General features: G+C 41.6%; 1 protein-coding gene across 3 annotated transcripts in view; it reads right to left on the bottom strand.

The window, feature by feature from the left end:
- Positions 1–262: 262 nt before the first annotated feature.
- KIAA1549 (KIAA1549 ortholog) overlaps positions 263–20,176 on the bottom strand; it is a 154,724-nt gene continuing 134,810 nt past the window's right edge. For 2 of the 3 annotated variants that reach the window (XM_057549900.1, XM_057549901.1), the window contains 3 exons: positions 19,314–19,474; positions 14,486–14,631; positions 263–6,080 (listed from right to left, as the gene is read on the bottom strand). In XM_057549900.1, coding sequence (XP_057405883.1) covers positions 5,829–6,080; positions 14,486–14,631; positions 19,314–19,474 — 559 coding nt within the window. In that variant the 3' untranslated portion in view covers positions 263–5,828. The remainder of the gene's footprint in view (positions 6,081–14,485; positions 14,632–19,313; positions 19,475–20,176) is intronic. The other variant, XM_057549902.1, reaches the window with a different exon arrangement.

The raw sequence follows: 20,176 nt of genomic DNA, 5'->3' as shown, positions 1-20,176 counted from the left end.
CTCTTAATGGAAGCATCAATCTGATTAGTGGGGAGCCGTAAAGCAAAACAGTTGAGTAGAAAGGAGTGGCACCAACCAATGTGAGTGACAATTCTGCAAATTCCACACACTGAATAGACTGCTTTCAACTTAATTCCTTGGAAAATGAAAGTACCAGGTGTTCTCACGAGGGACACGAAAATTAGAGAAAAACATCTCATGCAACTTTCACATTTTGCAAATGAGAGAATTATCATGTTGCAAAGGAAATAAACAGAAAATATCACTTGACACCAATTCATAGCATTTATTGACATTTCCATTTAAAATGCTAGGAAAGCTGTATAAATTGTAAACATGGAAACCAAACACTTGCATAAATTATCTCAAAAACTCTACAGCACATTAGAAAACAGTGCAGCTAATTGAAGGGTAGAAACATAACCAGCAAAGAGAAGGGAGGGTTCGATTACTAAATCATATACCCCTACTGAAATTTAAGGGCCCGTTTGAGACCAGCAAACCATGATTGTCAAGTTCAAATTGCAGTACTGAGGCCACGAGTGTCCTCAGTTTACTCTGCATATTTTCGTACATTAATACTCATAATCTAGGAATGAGAGTGCAGGAAGAGTCGTAAGACCATGGACCTTGACAAAGTCGGAGGAGACAAGTGGGCATCTCAGAGCAGTTCGGCTAAGCAGCCTTTCCCGTAAGGGCGAGGCTCACCCGACCCCCATGCTCCCTAGACTGTGACCCGGAGGAGGGCAAAGTGGAGAGTTTCTACTGCCCTTTTCTGAAATTAACCCTCTGTTGCTTAGAGCAACCGAGCCCATTGGTGGAGCCTCCGTTCCCCCTAGCGCCCCCTCCTCCTTCCCCACATCTGCAGAAGGAACAGTACAGGGACCCTGGCTAGAAGCTGGCTCTGTACTATTCCGACCTTGCACACTTAGGGAGTCAAGTTATGAATGCTGGAAATCTGGTGGACATGAGAAGGGGCTATTCATGACGTTCCAAATTGTCCAGAAAGATTCCGTGGAATCAGGGACCTCGAGACCCAAATCACTTCAATTTTTCGCTGTCCCTTCTACTTATCCACTCTTTCTTTAAATGTGAAGTGACCCCAGAGTAGAAAAACCCAGAGGAAGAAGGAAAAGCAAAGAGCCTGCATGATTATCTACCCTGTGGGAAAGGAATTCGGACTGAGTGCCTCAGAGGGAGACATTCCTTCCTTCTTTCACTTGCTCACTGGTTCCCAACTTTGTTTCATGTTTCCAAGGCATCTGATATTCTTTTCCTAAATGTCAATGCCGCTGCGTGTTAAGATAAATTGTCAAGTGTTCTGTTACACACACAGCATGGAATGAGGATCGTACCGTGAGGTTTCGGTTTTCAAGTCTTTTTCATAAAATGAGAGAAAGGAGTCCTAGTTTAAACACTGAACATCACCAAGGATATCAAAAGAAACCTGAAACACACAAACTCCTTGTTCGCTAGGTAACAAGTGTAAGCGTAATACAGTTTACGAGTGTGTTACAGCAGTTGCTCAGAGAAACCCCTCTCACCTGTTACGAGAATATCCATGACGGTGCTGGATTAAACGTAAAAATGAAGTTCAAGTTATCGTCCCATAAAAACGTGCTTTGAAAAAAAAAAACCCAAAAAAACGTGGTTTGTGTTCAAATGGTCTACAAACAGGTGCGGAAGTAGACTTCTTCACGCTCCTGCTTGGAACAAAGGTGGGTAAGTGGGCTCTGGAGACTGGCTTTGGGGACTTGCTCTGGAGGTAGAAATGAAATGGCTAAAACATCTACAGTGAAAGCGGTCGTGGTACTTAACACTGGAGCCCCCTGCCCACCCACCCCTTAACCAGCTCTCCTTCCAACGAACAGATTCATTCATGTCTAGGAATCTCACATGAGAGGGATAGAGAAGTGTAGTTAATGATTAACTCCTGAAGTACTGCAAATGCAAATCAGGGTCCAAGTGACTGGTTTGGTCACTGGAGCACTAAGTTGTGCAAACGCAGTAAACACTGACCCTGTACACAGTTCAACAGGAGGCTCATAAAGCACAGAATTACGTGTTTCAGCCCGAAGCCTCCAGGTGTCCCTTCACCTGTGCCCTGCATCACAGGCCTCATGCCCCGAAAAATCTGGTTGGCAAAAAACAGCTTAGTCTGCTGCTCAAAAGCCACGTACCACCAAAATGAAAACACGCTCTGAAATTAAGTATAATCTGGAGGAAAATGTGTAGGTAGCTGCAAAGAAGTCAAATATATTTATTTATAATCCACTATGCTCCACAAAGGATTAAATGTGGCCGAATGGCTGACCCTTGAGATCTGCTCTAAGCAGTAGACCTCGGTGGAAGTCTCACTATCTTCACACTTGACATTGGTCATCCAGCAGTTCCTGGGACTCTCCCCTCCCCTTCAGAACGGATCTCTTCCTCTGCCGACCTTCTTCCCAAGCCTGGTCATTTTCTCGCTGTATTCCTGCAAATGTATCCTCACAGCATCACTTCCTCCTCTTATAAAACTCCCTCAACCGTGCAGTTAGGGATTTCGTCCCCATATTGGAGCGGATCAGGATCAAGGTTATTTTCAACGGCAGCTTCACCCACTTTCTCCATCCGGCTCTTCCCACACCATCTCACCATGCGCCTGGGAAGCTCCTGTCTTCCTTAAAGTAGCTTCTGACATTGAGTTCTCCCCAGGATCCCACTGTTTCCCTATGTGCAACTTCCATTCCTCCTTCTGAGTGCCTAATGCACTTGTGTACTTTCAGTGAATCTTACTGATGTTTAAACCACGTTATTCTTCCTTTTCTTCCATCTTTTACAGTCATGGGCATTGTCTGATTCAGATTCTAAGATCTCAGAAGGCAGGGCTCCTATTGACTGATTTGGTGCCAGCAACAGCAGAAAATCAGGAGCAGAAAGACGCATGATGATTGAAAGTTAACGGTGAAGGAAGTGAATTTAAAGCAAAGCAGGAGAGAGGAAGTGGAGTCACACGGGGCCTCTAGTTTTGCTCTGGTTACCTCCACGTGAACTCGCTCACTGGGAGGCCATAGCAGATCAGATCACCCATCCCACCGCAATCACACAGATATCGTCTACATTCTCACAGTGCTTTGTGCTCCCTCCTCAAGGGACGTTTGCACATGTGACCACATCTGATTCTCTCAATGAGAAATTTCCTCGGGGGCGGGCAGGGGAGGCCTGTTCTTGTTTGGCTGATGCAGAAAATGAGGCTCAGAGAAGGGACCTGACACAGCCAGTGAGTGACTGTGTAGATTCCGAAAATGATCATTTCTCCAAACAATCTTCTCCAAAACTCTGACTCAAACTTATAGCTCTTGTTATTACCACTAGAACTTTTCAAAGAGGGAAAAAGAACAGACGTAACATTTAACTTTTCCTTTTGTGGTCTTTCAATAAATGGAACTCCAGAGCCACGCGACTGCCACGAGGACCTCTCGTTACGTAGATTCCATTGACTGAGTGGTGCTCCCCACGACAGCTAGTCTGTTCTGAGCCTGGTGACGGTCAAACTGAGTGCAAACTGAGTATGCTTTATGGCCAACGCAAGAGTGCCGGGGATCCCACCGGCCTGCTCACACCCACCACACATCACCGGCTGTTTATTACACGTCATCTTTGGTCTTGACGTCGGTTTAAAAGTGTATCGGTTCTAAGAAGAAAAATACAGGTAGACTCCCCTTATGCTAGTCTGAAAGGCATCAAAACTGCTACTGCAGCCCTGTTTAAAACAGAGGCCCGTTTCTGCCATGTACTAAGGAGGTAATCATGTTCGTACAATCTGCGTGTGAACACTTAGGACAATGAGTAGAATGGGAGGAGAGGGGCCAGCATTTACCCCAGCAGCTGGCACTCAATCTGAATTCACCGTAAGGTGTCCATAATAAAATGCTGCTTGGATCTCTGAAATTCTTAATTACACATTCAAGAAACCTGGTATTTTTGAATGACATGCAAGGAGAATCTCCACTCTGGGCAAGTCTGGTATTAAACCAAGACCAAGAGGTAAGAAATCAAGCCCAGATCGGGGTCTTCTCTCCCCCGCTCTTTGGAGCCTGTGAAGGTCGCCTAAAAAGGAGTTCCCATTCCTTTATTTAGCATCTTCAAGAGACTTGTCTTCCTGCACTCCCCCTTTTTCAGAGGTGCAAAGATGAAAAATGGCTACATTTTAATTTCCCAGAACCAACTTTCCCTGGATTGTGAGACTCTTGAGTCTACACAACAGGCTTAATTAAAGAAGGGCTGAAACATGACTCTGAAACCCAATGATTACACTTTAGGAACCTATTTTAGCTGCTTCAGGGTTCTTAAAATTTGACACAGATACACAGATTTTGACCAGTCAGAACCCCAAATTCTGCCTGTGTATCTGATATTTAATTAAAGATATTAGTTGATCTACTAAAAAAGGATTCATGGAAATTTGTTATCTAAGTCTGTTTTTCTTCTTCATTTCACTCGGGTCCCAGAAAACAGAACAGCCCTTGTTACTCTATTCCTTACTCCACTTTGGGAAGGGGAGAAATGTTTGCTTCAGGGGTCAATCTCAAGTGGGAGGACCCCTCTGTTGGGCCCAAGGACAGTTTTAACAGTCACTAGACGGAGTCAGGGACAATAAAATCAGAAATTAGAAGCAACATTTTTTCTCCCTCATGGTCTCAAAGCTCTTCTTTCCTTTCTTCACTCATTACGAAGAGGCTGAACAGAACTCAGTTTCATTTCCAGGTCTCGAACACAGGGAATGTGATTACCATGAATGCATCCATGGATAACCAACCATTCAGCGGTCCTAGGAATTCTGACAGATCATTTTTGCTTATGTAAGATTTCTCATTCAAACATAATTTGGGAGCAACTCATCAGCAAAGTGCAAGGATTCATTAGGACCTCCTGAAAGCCTCATTCTTTAGGCCTGGCCTGGATGAAGACATGTACTCAAATGAGACGCAATGGGCAGTTGCATGTGTCCGATTCACAAACCACAAATACAATTAAGAATGTAAATCTAAACTTTGATATGTATTTTGAATAACCAAATAAATATTAAGCTTTTTCCATTTTGGGAGGCTTTTTTTTTTTTTCCCTTTCTAGAACAAAATGAAACCTTCCACATATCCTTCCATTGAGAAAGCCAAAGTTGCATTTCACAGACGAGGTGAAGGGCTCTTGGAGCTGTAGCACCAGAAGTAGAAGGAAAATGCAGTTGATGGCTTCGTTTGGAATCATCAGGCTCTACGATCTATCATTTGGTTTCTCACTAGTAGCTTTTTAAATTCCCAAATAGTCTTAGTATTCATGTTGTTAATATTACTATTAAAGTAAGTTCCTATGGAGGAAAAGAGGGAAATTAAGTTGTTAATGTCTTCAAATCTCTTTTCTCACAAAACAAAGCAGCAGGTTCATTGTACAAACCAGTCTGAATCACATCTTCCCACGGAAATACTAGATTCCTTTAATCCCTACACCATCTACACATTTTCATCTTTCACCTTTAAAAAAGAGACTAACTTAGTAATTTCATTAGCTTAGAATTGTGGTTTGTCTTTCGTGAAGTGCTGCTGGCTTTTGGCCAAAAGTACATAAATTTCAACTGAACCCAGGTGGTCACAAAATTGCCAACGTATTAAAAGCATCATGAGCTGTCACGTGACTTATGGCATCTTTTAAAATTGCAACTTGTTCCCTTACTTGGGCCCTTAGCCCAGGAGATGCTTGTCCTCTTACAAACACCTGCTCAGTTGATTTCCTTTTAGTCTTGCTTCCACGGGAAGCGGATACTTGGCAAATGTGCAAGGTGAGGCCAATCAGCTGTGGAAGTTCTGCACGGTGGTCTGCTTCTGGGAGAGCCGGAGGAGCTCCTCGCGGATAGCTTTGATGAGAGAGGCTGAGGAGTGGCCGGGCTGGAGGTCTTCCGTGGAGCTGGTAGGGTAGGCCAGCCCGGCGCCCGGCAGCCCTCTGTGCGGGAGGTTCCCAGCAGGAGCCGAGGGCTCCCGCCCTGAAGTCCTTGGCACCTGGAACAGCGGTGACGAATACTCCTGATGTCCAAGCACGTGTGTCTGAAAAACACGGCAAACGTTACTGTACTTCCCACGTGAAAACAGGAGGGAAGATCAGATGCAAACTGGCATTGGACGTGCTCCGCCCGTCTCCCACCCGACAACTCAGCCTCCCTGGACAGGAATGGAGAGAAGTAACTGCAGACAAATTGCTCGAGGGAAAGCAGTACCATAAAGAAGCCCATGAACTTAACAAGGGCCTAGGGACTTCTCTGGTGGTCTAGTGGGTAAGACTCCGTGCTCCCAATGCAGGGGGCCCTGGTTCGATCCCTGGCTGGGGAACAAGATCCCGCATGCATGCTGCAACTAACAGTTCACATGCCACAACTAAGAGTCCGCATGCCACAACTAAGACCCGGCCCAGCCTAAATAAATAAATAAATAAATATTTTAAAAACCAAAAAACAAGGGCCTATAAACACTTGCTTAAAGACAGACAGAAAGAATGAATGTGCAGTCGGCCCCACTGGCTAATCCCTACGCTGCCGTGTGTGGAAGTGAGTGGGCTGCTGGGGAACCAGGAAGGGCCCTGCAGAGCTGGACAGAGAGGGAGGCCAGAGCAGCCCACGGATGGGAGGGCCGAAGGAAGATGTCTGCTCAGAGGGATAAGCACGTACTGGCAGACGGACCGACGGGAACAGTAACTGCCTTTGCTCAGAGTCCAGAGCCCAAGGAAGGCATGATGAGAACACAGACCGGGCCCACGGGGCAGCAACGAGATCACAAAGTCATCTTCCATCCTATCTGTCCGTGTGTCTGTGTATCAGTGCCCTGTAGAGCCTTTTCTTTAAAAAGCTATCTGCGCTAAAACATACAGTAGTTTTGCTGGCATTGGCAAAATATAGATTGAGCATTCCTTTGACAAGAATCATACTTTTCAGTGATTTTTTCCCATATTTTTTCAGTGAAAAATCTCTCTTTACACACACACACACACACACACACACACACACACACACACACTACGTCTGTGGTTTCACTTGTGCGAAGAGCAACCTGATAGCCTGGTCAACATGACAGTCAAGCCCTAGAAAAACTTCTACATTTCACTTCTCCAAATCATGACCAAGAGGCCCTCTAAAAGTGCATGTCGGATTTGATGGGAAAACCCAGAACACCTCATGAAACGAAGCTGGGCACAGAAAAAGCAAAATGTCAGCAAATGTAAAGCAGAGACCTGAGACTATAAGGATAGCCATGTATCTTTCAGGGGAACATTATATTCTAAAGTTAATTTCTTTCCACTGAGTAAAAGCATCTAGTCACAAAGGGAATTTAGTGTATCTGCTGGAAAAGCATGTAAGTGCAACGAAAAGTTGAGGCAGAGTGATAAGGATAAAACAAAAAATATTATTTTGGTTTGTGTTTTCAAATTCATTAATTTAATCCCCTTTGGTATAAAATTCTTGAGAAAATGAAAGCATTTGTAGAAATTACCGGTGCCCATATTGATTCCATTCTTATCAAGGAGTGACCACAGTGATAAGAAGCCTCCAAAAGATGACTTATGCATTGCAATGTCCCAAACAGTTTGCTTATGGCAAAGGCATCTACTCATGGCGGTTATAATGGAAATGACATTAACAAACCCACAATAAAGCTCAAATGGTGAGCAAGGAGGTATGTGAGATCATGAATGTTTATACAGTGATCACACCAAAGATCAAGTCCAGATTTTATAGGTTCAAACACACTCCTTAAAGGTCAAAATTATAGAGACAGAAAGTAGGATGTTGGTTGCCTGGAGCTGGGGGGAGCGGCGAATGGGGAGTTTGGGTTTAATGGGTATAGAGTTTCAGTTTTTCAGATGAAATGACCTATGGAGATGGATGGTGGGATGGTTGCATAATATTACAAACGTATTTAAAACCACTGAGGTGTACGCTTAAAAATGGTTCAAACAGTAAATTTTATGTTACGTGTATTTTACCATAATTGAAAAAAATGGTAGGAAAAGTAACTGTTTCTTAGGCCTCTGTGCAGATTTTCCATAATGAATATTGCTTTTATTATTTTTAAGTTTTTTTTAACGGATCTTTATTGGAGTATAATTGCTTCATAATACTGTTAGTTTCTGTTGTACAACAAAGTGAATCAGCCATACACATACATGTGTCCCCATATCCCCTCTCTCTTGAGCCTCCCTTCCACCCTCCCTATCCCACCCCTCTAGGTCATTGCAAAGCACCGAGCTGATCTCCCTGTGCTATGCTGCTGCTTCCCACTAGGCTAACTGTTTTACATTCGGTAGCGTATATATGTCAATGCCACTCTCACTTTGCCCCAGCTTTGCCCTCCCACCCTGTGTCCTCAAGTCCATTCTCTATGTCTACCTCTTTATTCCTGCCCTGCAACTAGCTTCATCAGCATCATTTTTTTTTGATTCTATACATATGTGTTAGCACACAATATTTGTTTTTCTCTTTCTGACTTACTTCACTCTGTATAACAGACTCTAGGTCCATCCACCTCACTACAAATAACTCAATTTCGTTTCTTTTTATGGCTGAGTAATATTCCGTTGTATATATGTGCCACATCTTCTTTATCCATTCATCTGTCGATGGACACTTAGGTTGCTTCCATGACCTGGCTATTGTAAATAGTGCTGCAATGAACACTGTGGTACATGTGTCTTCTTGAATTATGGTTTTCTCAGGGTATATGCCCAGTAGTGGGATTGCTGGGTCATACGGTAGTTCTATTTTCAGTTTTTTAAGGAACCTCCATACTGTTCTCCATAGTGGTTGTATCAATTTACATTCCCACCAACAGTGCAGGAGGGTTCCCTTTTCTCCACACCCTCTCCAGCATTTACTGTTTGTAGATTTTTTGATGATGGCCTTTCTGACTGGTGTGAGGTGATACCTCATTGTAGTTTTGATTTGCATTTCTCTAATGATTAGTGATGTTGAGCATCTTTTCACATGCCTCTTGGCCATCTGTATGTCTTCCTTGGTGAAATGTCTATTTAGGTCTTCCACCCATTGTTTTAATTGGATTTTTTTTTTTGATATTGAGCTCCATGAACTGTTTGTATATTTTGGAGATAATCCTTTGTCTGTTGTTTCATTTGCAAATATTTTCTCCCATTCTGAGGGTTGTCTTTTCATCTTGTTTATGGTTTCCTTTGCTGTGCAAAAGCTTTTACGTTTAATTAAGTCCCATTTGTTTATTTTTATTTCCATTTCTCTAAGAGGTGGGTCAAAAAAGATCTTGCTGTGGTTTATGTCAAAGAGTGTTTTTCCTATGTTTTCCTCTAAGAGTTTTATAGTGTCTGGTCTTATATTTAGGTCTTTAATCCATTTGGAGTCTGTTTTTGTGTATGGTGTCAGGTGGTGTTCTAATTTCATTCTTTTATATGTAGCTGTCCAGTTTTCCCAGCACCACTTATTGAAGAGGCTGTACTTTCTACACTGTATGTTCTTGCCTCCCTTGTCGTAAATTAGGTGTCCATATGTGTGTGGGTTTATCTCTGGGCATTCTATCCTGTACCGTTGATCTATATTTCTGTTTTTGTGCCAGTACCACACTATCTTGATTACTGTAGCTTTGTGGTATTGTTTGAAGTCAAGGAGCTTGATTTCTCCAACTCCATTTTTCTTTCTCAAGACTGCTTTGGCTATTTGGGGTCTTTTATGTTTCCATACGAATTGTATAATTTTTTGTTCTAATTCTGTGAAGAATGCCATTGGTAGTTTGAGAGGGACTGAACTGAATCTGTAGATTGGTTTGGGGAGTATAGTCATTTTCACAATATTGATTCTTCCAATGCAAGAACATGGTATATTTCTCCATCTGTTTATGTCATCTTTGATTTCTTTCATCAGTGTTTTATAGTTTTATGAGTACAAGTCTTTCACCTCCTTAGGCAGGTGTATTCCTAGGTATTTTATTTTTTTTGTTGCGATGGTAAATGGGATTGTTTCCTTAATTTCTCTTTCTGATTTTTCATTGTTGGCGTATAGGAATGCCAGAGATTTCTATGCATTAATTTTGTATCCTGCAACCTTCCCAAATTCATTGATTAGTTCTAGTAGTCTTCTGGTGGCATCTTTAGGATTCTCTATGTATAGTATCATGTCATCGGCAAACAGTGACAGTTTTACTTCTTCTTTTCCAATTTGTATTCCTTTTATTTCTTTTTCTTCTCTGATGGCCATGGCTAGGACTTCCAAAACTATGTTGAAGAAGAGCGTCAAGAGTGGTCATCCTTGTCTTGTTCCAGATCTTAGTGGAAATGCTTTCAGTTTTTCACCACTGAGTATGATGCTTGTTGTGGGTTTGTCATACATGGCCTTTATTATGTTGAGGTAGGTTCGCTCTATGCCCACTTTCTGGAGAGTTTTTATCAGAAATGAATTTTGAACTGAATTTTGTCAAAAGCTTTTTCTGCATCTATTGAGATGATCATATGGTTTTTATTCTTCAACTTGTTAATATGGTGTATCACATTGATTGATTTGTGTATACTGAAGAATCCTTGCATCCCTGGGATAAATCCCACTTGATCGTGGTGTATGATCCTTTTAATGTGTTGTTGGATTCTGTTTGCTAGTATTTTGTTGAGGATTTTTGCATCTATATTCATCAGTGATATTGGTCTGTAATTTTCTTTTTTTGTAGTATCTTTGTCTGGTTTTGGTATCAGGGTGATGGTGGCCTCATAGAATGAGTTTGGGAGTGTTCCTTCCTCTGCAATTTTTTTGGAAGAGTTTGAGAAGGATGGGTGTTAACTCTTCTCTAAATGTTTGATAGAATTCACCTGTGAAGCCATCTGGTCCTGGACTTTGTTGGAAGATTTTTAATCACAGTTTCAATTTCATTACTTGTGATTGGTCTGTTCATATTTTCTATTTCTTCCTGGTTCAGTCTTGGAAGGTTATACCTTTCTAAGAATTTGTCCATTTCTTCCAGGTTGTCCATTTTATTGGCATAGAGTTGCTTGTAGTAGTCTCTTAGGATGCTTTGTATTTCTGCGGTGTCTGTTGTAACTTCTCCTTTTTCATTTCTGATTTTATTGATTTGAGTCCTCTCCCTCTTTTTCTTGATGAGTCTGGCTAATGACTTATCAATTTTGTTTATCTTCTCAAAGAACCAGCTTTTAGTTTTATTGATCTTTGCTATTGTTTTGTTTCTATTTCATTTATTTCTGCTCTTATTTTTATGATTTCTTTCCTTCTACTGACTTTGGGTTTTCTTTGTTCTTCCTCTAGTTGTTTTAAGTGTAGGGGTGGATTGTTTATTTGAGATTTTTCTTGTTTCTTGAGGTGAGATTAAATTGCTATAAACTTCCCTCTTAGAACTGCTTTTGCTGTGTCCCATAGGTTTTGGGTCGTTGTGTTTTCATTGTCATTTGTTTTTATGTATTTTTTTTACTTCTTCTTTGATTTCTTCAATGATCTCTTGGTTATTCGGTAGAGCACTGTTTAGCCTCCATGTATTTGTGTTTTTTACAGTTTTTTCCCTGTAACTGATTTCCAATCTCATAGCATTGTGGTCAGAAAACATGCTTGATACGATTTCAATTTTCTTAAATTTTCCGAGACTTGATTTGTGACTCAAGATGTGATCTATCCTGAGAATGTTCCATGTGCACTTGAGAAGAAAGTATATTCTGCCACTTTGGGGTGAAATGTTCTATAAATATCAATTAAATCTCTGGTCTATCGTGTCATTTAAAGCTTGTGTTTCCTTATTTTCTGTTTGGATGATCTGTCCATTGGTGTTAAGTGGCATGTTAAAGTCCCCTACTATTATTGTGCTACTGTTGGTTTTTCCTTTCATGGTTGTTAGCATTTGCCTTATGTATTGAGGTGCTCCTATATTGGGTGTATAAACGTTTATAATTGTTTTATCTTCTTCTTGGATTGATCCTTTGATCATTATGTAGTGTCCTTCTCTGTCTTGTAACAGTCTTTATTTTAAAGTCTATTTTATCAGATATGAGTATTGCTACTCTAGCTTTCTTTTGATTTCCATTTGCATGGAATACCTTTTTCCATCCCTTCACCTTCAGTCTGTATGTGTCCCTAGGTCTGAAGTGGATCTCTTGTAGACAGCATATATATAGGTCTTGTTTTTGTATCCATTCAGACCCATTTTATATGGGTCTTGTTTTTGTATCTGTGTCTTTTGGTTGGGGCATTTAATCCATTTACTTTCAAGGTGATTATCGATATGTATAATATATGTATATTCCTATTACCATTTTCTTAATTGTTTTGGGTTTGTTCTTGTAGGTCCTTTTCTTCTCGTGTTTCCCGCCTAGAGAAGTTTCTTTAGCATTTGTTGTAAAGCTGGTTTGGTGGTGCTGAATTCTCTTAGCTTTTGCTTGTCTGAAAAGCTTTTGATTTCTCCATCGAATCTGAATGAGATCCTTGCTGGGCAGAGCAATCTTGATTGTAGGTTTTTCTCTTTCATCACTTTAAGTATATCCTGCCACTCCCTTCTGGCCTGCATAGTTTCTGCTGAAAAATCAGCTGATAACCTTATGGGGGTTCCTTTATAAGTTATTTTTTGTTTTTCCCTTGCTGCTTTTAATATTTTTTCTTTGAATTTAATTTTTGTTAGTTTGATTAATATGTGTCTTGGTGCGTTTTTCCTAGGGTTTATCCTGTACTCTGTGCTTCCTGGACTTGGGTGACTGTTTCCTTCCCCATGTTAGGGAAGTTTCAACTATAATCTCTTCAAATATTTTCTTAGACCCTTTCTTTTTCTCTTCTTCTTCTGGGACCCCTATAATTCGAATGTTGGTGCGTTTAGTGTTGTCCCAGAGGTCTCTGAGAATGTCTTCTTTCCATTCTTTTTTCCTTATTCTGCTCCTCGGCAGTTATTTCCACCATCCTGTCTTCCAGCTCACTTATCCGTTCTTCTGCCTCAGTTATTGTTATTGATTCCTTCTAATGTATTTTTCATTTCACTTATTGTGTTGTTCATCTGTTTGTTTGTTCTTTAGTTCTTCTAGATCTCTGTTAAACATTTATTGTATTTTCTCAATCCGTGCCTCCATTCTACTTCCGAGATTCTGGATCATCTTTACTGTCATTACTGTGAATTCTTTTTCAGGTAGATTGCCTATTTCCTCTTCATTTATTTGGTCTTGTAGGTTTTTACCTTGCTCCTTCATCTGTGACATATTTTTTTGCTGTCTCATTTTGTTTTTTCTTTTTTTTAATGAGTGGGATTGTGATCCTGTCTTACTGGTTGCTTGGGCTGAGGCTTCCAACGCTGGAGTTTGTAGGCTATTGGGTAGAGCTGGGTCTTGGTGCTGAGATGAGGACCTCCGTGAGACCTCACTCCAATGATTATTCCCTGGGGTCTGAGGTTCTCTGTTAGTCCAGTGGTTCTGACATGGAGCTCCCACCGCAGGAGCTTCGGCCGGGTCCCCGGCTCATGAACCAAGATCTCACAAGCCACGCGGGGTGGCAAAAAAAAAAAAAGAGAGAGAGAGAACAATAACAAAGTAAAAAATAAAATTAGACTAGGAAACTAACAGATATGTTAGAAAGAATATAAAACTAAAAATATAGATGAATCAACAACCGGAAGGTACAACGGCACCACAACAGTAAGAAAGAGGAGGAGGGAGAAGAGAAAAAAAAAAGCAAGAAAGGAAAAAATAAAACAAAAACAGCGAAAAGGTCTTGGCTGTGGAGGGTGGGGCCTAAGCAAGGGCTAGGTTTGGGCAGTGGGCAGGGCCTATGCTGAGGACCCACAGGGCTGGAAAAGGCCCTGGGGGCTGTGGGGGGCAGGGCTTAGGCTCAAGGAACAGAAGGGGCCCAGGCGTGCCCCCCAACCCTGGTCTCAGAGGATGGGGGGCCTCACCTGGGAGCCCAGCAGGCTCCCCATGCCCGAGTGGGTGGGGCGATTGCCCTCTGCTCCTCTCCCGCACCTCCTGGAGGGCCCCTCCCACCTGCCCCTCCTGATCTCCCCAGCCTCAGGGGCACCAATCCTGTCTGGCCTCCACTTCTCCTCCCCCCTCTGTCCCTCCACGTCCTACCGGTTCACTTGGGGGTTTCTCCCGTTTCCTTGGACGCCAGGGTCCCCCACCAGCAGCCAGCAGGTGCCCTAGTTGTGGGGAGACGCTAACTTGGTGTCTTCCCACACCACCATGTTGACTCCGCCCTCTTATTTTTTAAAACTCATTACTTCAAGCCTGAAAGCTACCTCAAGAAAAATTATATACTTTCCAAAATTTCAATGCCAGTACCCTCCCACTCTGGTCAGAGGGAATTCACCATCTACAAACTGCAAGAAAAAAACACACTCAAGAGGAAAAAAAGTGAGAGAAGTTAAAACTTTATGTAGGTTTTAAAAAGAGATCCCCCAAGCAGAAGCAGCAGCAGCTACGCTAAGTGATCATGTCTGAATTCTCAACGACGATCCCAACACAAGGTACTCACAGCCTCTCTCCGGCCGGCTTCATCCTCCCCGTACGAAGGCCAGCCTGGTCCCCCATACTGGCTGCCTCTGCCTGGTTGGATTTCCACTGGCTGAGCTCCAATTCTGCTGGCAATTCCCACCTGTGTCAGGTGCTGGATCTGGGAGCCTGGAGGAACACAGTGAGTGGCCCAGTGAACACTGGTAGGGGGGTGAGGCTGCCCAGTAAGACACTTCGGTTCCGACCACAGCACGCCCTGGGGATACGAGCGTTGCTCAAACGTGGCACCAATTCTACCTCCAGAGAAGACATTGCCTAAGAAAAACAGACCATGAGTTTCTGGGTTTGCAGGCTTTTACTTCCTTTCAATACAGTGGCTAATAGTGGTGTTCCTCTTTTCCCAGCCAGCCATCAAAGGACTGGGAATAAAGGGCATAACAGAGGGCCCTTCCATTCATTTCTGTAGAGGCTACAAATAAGGATGACCTTATCTATTCAGAAAAAAGGAGTGAAAGGTTTTGGAGCCACAAAGAAGTTGAAACCTGGTTCTTGCTTATGGCTTTGAGACTCACAAGGAGCTGAAAATACAATATGCTTTTGTTTCCTTAACAGGCAGAGTGTGAATTTGGAATGTTAAAGTACATTTTTGTTACATTCACATTGTTTTCATAACTTTGTCATATGATAATTAAAAATTTAAAGCCACCCACCCAGCCTTCTCATTGAGGTATACTGATAGCAAAGACAGATGATCTCCAGCACTCATTCTACACTCAGACTTGCTATAGCCTTGTGTGGCTATGAAAGCCAGGCTTTAAAAAACGTATTTTTCTCCCCCATCAACTTTGGCATACGGAAATACCCCTTTTCAACAGACGGAGGGAGGAAAAACAGATCTTTAAACACTGTGAAATAAAATACCAATTTCCAAATGCTCCTAGGATCATCTAATTCATCTGTGATGCTCAGACTGGTCCCACAAAGGTTCAGGGTTTTCACAGAGATAAGGGAGGTGGCCCCCTCCGTCTTCAAGTCCACTCCTACTCTAGTTGCCTAATTAACGGCCTCCGTTAATCAAATACATTTTAAAAAATGTACTCTGCAGGAGTGCTTGTCAGTTACTGAAGATTCATAACAGTATTAAAATTATTAGAACTATCAGTACTGTTTACCCAACAGACATTGTTTGAGCAAATCTTGCAAAGAACAGAAATGCAGTACAGTGTTCCCCATCACTTATAAAGGTTCAGACAGCTGCACAGGGAGAAAAGCATACCTTTGTGTTAAAATTGTAACAGTAGTTGAGGTCGTAGTTCAGACAGGATTCTGTATCTTGCTTTGTTCACTTAAGGAGACAGCACAAGCTCCCCCATGATTCAAGTGGCCCATCACCCCGAGCAAGCCTGGGTTTGCATTGCAGCTCAGCCACTGACAAGTCCCGTGACCTTGGACACCCAGTAATCACTCCAGCTGAGCCTCAATGCCTCACTTTTCAAATGAAGTTAAAAAGTCTACCTCACAGTGTTATTTCAAGGATTAAAAGAGATAAAATAGGTCAAGTACCAAATGCATAGGAGGCAACCAGGAAATCTTAAATTCCCTTTTTCTGGCTCTATCTGAGCTCTTCATTTTAAATAGCTGTACAGTTTACTACTGATGCCCTTATAACTGGGTATTGAGGGAGCTCACAGTTGTTTGTTATTCTGAATAATGCTCCAATAAACATCTTTGTACATGTGGTTTTTCTCCAGTATTTTGCATTTCTTCGGTGAGGGGAGCCTATATTCCCAAATTTACCAAATCAAAGGCTCATGAAGTTATATTGCCAAGCTGCTTTCCGAAAGTTTAACGATTTACACCATCACCGGAAATAATACAATAGTAATAATAATAATAATGGCAGCTAATATTTATTAAAATTTGTTATATGCCATGCACTATTTTAAGCACTTTACATTTGTTATCTTCTTCAATCATCAAACAACCATAAGAGGTAAGTACTAATGTTATCCCCATTGTACAGATAAAGAAACCGAATGCTAATTTTACCACATAACATTATTATAAAAAACAATTTCATGATTGAAATGGTGGCTCATCATGGTTTTAATTTGCATTTCTTTAATCATTTTCAAAACTGGACATTTTTCATGTTTACTTTCATATGATATACACACATTTCTTTGGTGCATTCCTTCTTTCTGTCCTTTGCCTGTTTATCTTTTGCAGTTTGCCCATTTATCAATTTATGAGCCATTCTCTATAATAAGACTATCTCTTGGTCATATCTGCTGTAAATCTTCCTAGGTACTACTTTCCTTTTGCTTTTGGTAATTTTTAGACATAAACATATTTGATAATTCTACATAGTCAGAAAAGTAACTTTTCTAGTATATCTTAGTATTTTTTCCATTTAATCTCTTATGGCAAATTATTAGAAAATAACTTCCTCTTCAAATATTTCATACATATAATTTCTATATTCCTCCAGATTAAAAATGAATATGTCTGAATATTCTGTTTGGTATAAGTGCTATGCAACAAGGTTCAAATACGAAACAATTAATAAGGGAAACAAGACGCACTGCAAAGCACAGCACCTGCAAGGTATGGGAAATTGTGTAGGCTATCAGGATACATTCTTTGCTTTGTTGCTTGACAGACAATGCAAAATACAAGAACTGCCAAAAAGAACTGCCACACTGGATAATTATCCATCAATTATTGTAAATTTGGAATTGGCCTAAACTAGTTACTTGATGACATTATAAAACTGTATATTCTCCAGAAAATGAGAAAATAGCAAAATAAATTATTTAACATGTAATGGCTCCTCTTATTAAAGCATCAGCCTCCAAAAGGAAGGAAATGAACAGGGAAAATAAAAGATGGGCTCTGAGCCCTGGTAATAAAGTGCAGTAAGACGGAGTAATAATGAACTTCGAGGACTTTTTAGAGTAGCTGTACAAGAAACAGAAAGAAAAAAAAAAAAGAAAGAAATGGAAAGAGCTCAGGATCTTAAAGTACACAGATGTTTTGGGAACACTGAGTGATATGCACAAACCAGTGTTCATAGTATCAACTATTCATGAGATGAAGTTTCATGACATACAACAGTGATTTGTAATCTGGGGCACAATACTGGGTCTCAGGCAACCTGGTGGAGGCCGACCAGCCAACTGCCTTGTCAGAATATCAGCTCAGCCATGCTGGATGCTGTGTGTCAATGACCAGCAGTGTCTCTCATTATGGGTCTGGAAGGGGTCTCTTAGCTGGTCCACTTACACTTCCATTGGACTGATTAGGGAAATCAACTATGAGGTCTAGCAGTGTTTGAAAATTTGGGGATTTACAAAGATCTCAGAATGAATCCCTCATAAACGTCAAGCATCTACTGAACTTGATGAGGATTTGTTGTGGGTTCAACTATTATCACAAAATTCCCAGGACACTCTGAAAACGTTTCTGAAGTCTTACAGTGAACTGAAAGACCTTTTTCTTTTCTTCTCATTTTCTGAAAATAAATTTATTCCTAATCTGTATAATTATTGCGGATACTCAATTCAGAAACCATTATACCTTTTTTGCTTTACCAAAATTCTAAGGGCTCTTCCTCAAATCTCTACATGCATCTCAAAAAGTGACAAAAAAGATTGTTAAAATACTGGTATTTCTAGCTCTTTTTCTAAAAAAGCAAAACTGAATATATGAAAAAATTTTAATCCCTAAATTTTAATTTTGGTCTGAAAAAAAATTCCCTGTGTCTTTACATTGAATATACTAAATATTGTAGTTTTACAAGTAAACCACATTATGTGTAATGTTTCTCAAACAACAAATCAAAATATATTTTAGAATCCTTTAAAAATAAAACATACTTTCTCTCTGGCTTCAAGAGCTCCAGAAATTGGGCACTTTATGTTCTTTCAAGAACATAAACTGAGAACTTTTATTTCCTATGTGGAGATAATCTGGTATAGATTTTTATTTGAATTCCAACAGGTAATTAAAGCAAACCTAAATACTAAAAGTAAAGAAAAGCAGTGTGCAAAGACTTAAAAGTTTAGTAATGAATTAGAAGACAACTTCAGAAAATGTGACCTTTCACTGTTGAATTACCAAGTAAAGAACTGCACTGGTTACTCACAAATGACACTAAGATTGTTCTTTTAATGATGACTTGAAAGAGGAGGTGGAAAAAAACCTAGAACAGTTCCATGTGGCCACCAGCTTCCCCAGGCCCTCCACTGCCGACTCTGCCCATGTGTGACAGCAGGGAAGGGACGGGCATAGAGGCATGGGAAAATGACAAGGACATTTTAGAACGAGAAAAAGATGATTATTAATAAAGGTAGAAGGGAAAAAATGAAGGAGGTAAGGCTCGAGGAGAAAACAGTGGTTATACCCTCCCAGAAGTGACCAAATACAACACAAATCTCCCTCTGGTCACTTTCCATCAACTTTTAGGTTGCTTATTACAAACTGGAAAAGTGCCTTCTTTAAGATAAACGCTTGTTTTCGTGCCATTGCAAGCACTCAGAAATAGGTCTTTCAGTTCACTGTAAGACTTCAGAAACGTTTTCCCTGGAAGAGGTGTGGGTGTGAATTCCATGTGAAGGGACTGTTTTCGAGACACTTACTCAGGAACAAATCAGAGGCCGTCAGTCTTGGGATCTCAGCCACTCTCTCCTTTCCTACCTCCCCAGCCCTACATCTTCACCGGGATCCGAGGGGACGCGGCTCTTACCGGCGGAAGAGGCCAGTAACGGGATGCTGATACTCCGGGAAGTCGAAAATGACCTCTGCGGAAGTTAGCTAAGAGGAGACGCAAGGTAAATAGCCGCATGTACCTGTGGTGCCCCCGACAGGCCGAGGCCGGGCCACCGATGGCACCTCCTCAGAGCAGATCCCTCGGGCAGCGAACGAGGTGGCTTCGGACGAGGCCTGGGGCTGCTGGGGCTCGGCAGGCAGCAGCTCCGCAGACTGCAGCAAACCGGGGCCAAAACCTGGTCTGAAAGCGAAGCGCACCCAAGCGTCAGGACCACACCTGCCTGACTCTGGCACTTTATTAGGTCCACCCTCAGCCCTTAAGGAAAAATAAGACCTATTTGTCTGTTGGCTTATTATCCATCTCCTCTCCCAGAACACAGGCTCCCCGAGGGCAGGGACTCTATGTGCTCACTGACAGATCTCCAGTGCTGTGAAAAGTATATATACCGTCCAGTATACACGCTGGAACACAGCTGATGCTTGTCCAATCCGCTGGATGACTGAAGAAGAAATGCTCCAGTTTACAGACCCAAAGAGGGTGTGGCTCAAGCTCCGGGGCCCGTTCACCTCCAGCGCCCAACTAAAGGGGTGGTTCTCAACCTTGGCTGCACGGTAGCGTCACCTGGGGAGCCCATGCTGCACCCGAGACCAGTGAAAACAGACTCTTTAGACGTGGGACCCGACACTGGTAGTTTCTAAAGCTCCACTGATGACCCTGAGCTTCATCAAGGCTAAAAACCAGTGCTCGAAAGCAGTGGTTCTCAAACTATTTAGTTCTAGGACCCGTTTGCACTCATAAAAATGAGGGCTCCCAAGAGCTTTTGTTTTATGTGGACCGTATCGATAGAGAGTTTTCATGTTGAAAATTAAAACTGAAAAAATGAAAAATTCACTTAAAAATAGCAATATTAAACCTATTACATGTCAACATTTTTCATAAAAT

This window comes from Balaenoptera acutorostrata, chromosome 7 (genome assembly GCF_949987535.1).
Source record: "Balaenoptera acutorostrata chromosome 7, mBalAcu1.1, whole genome shotgun sequence".
In the NCBI taxonomy this organism is placed as follows: Eukaryota; Metazoa; Chordata; class Mammalia; order Artiodactyla; family Balaenopteridae; genus Balaenoptera; species Balaenoptera acutorostrata.
This window is presented reverse-complemented; position numbering and strand designations above follow the sequence as displayed.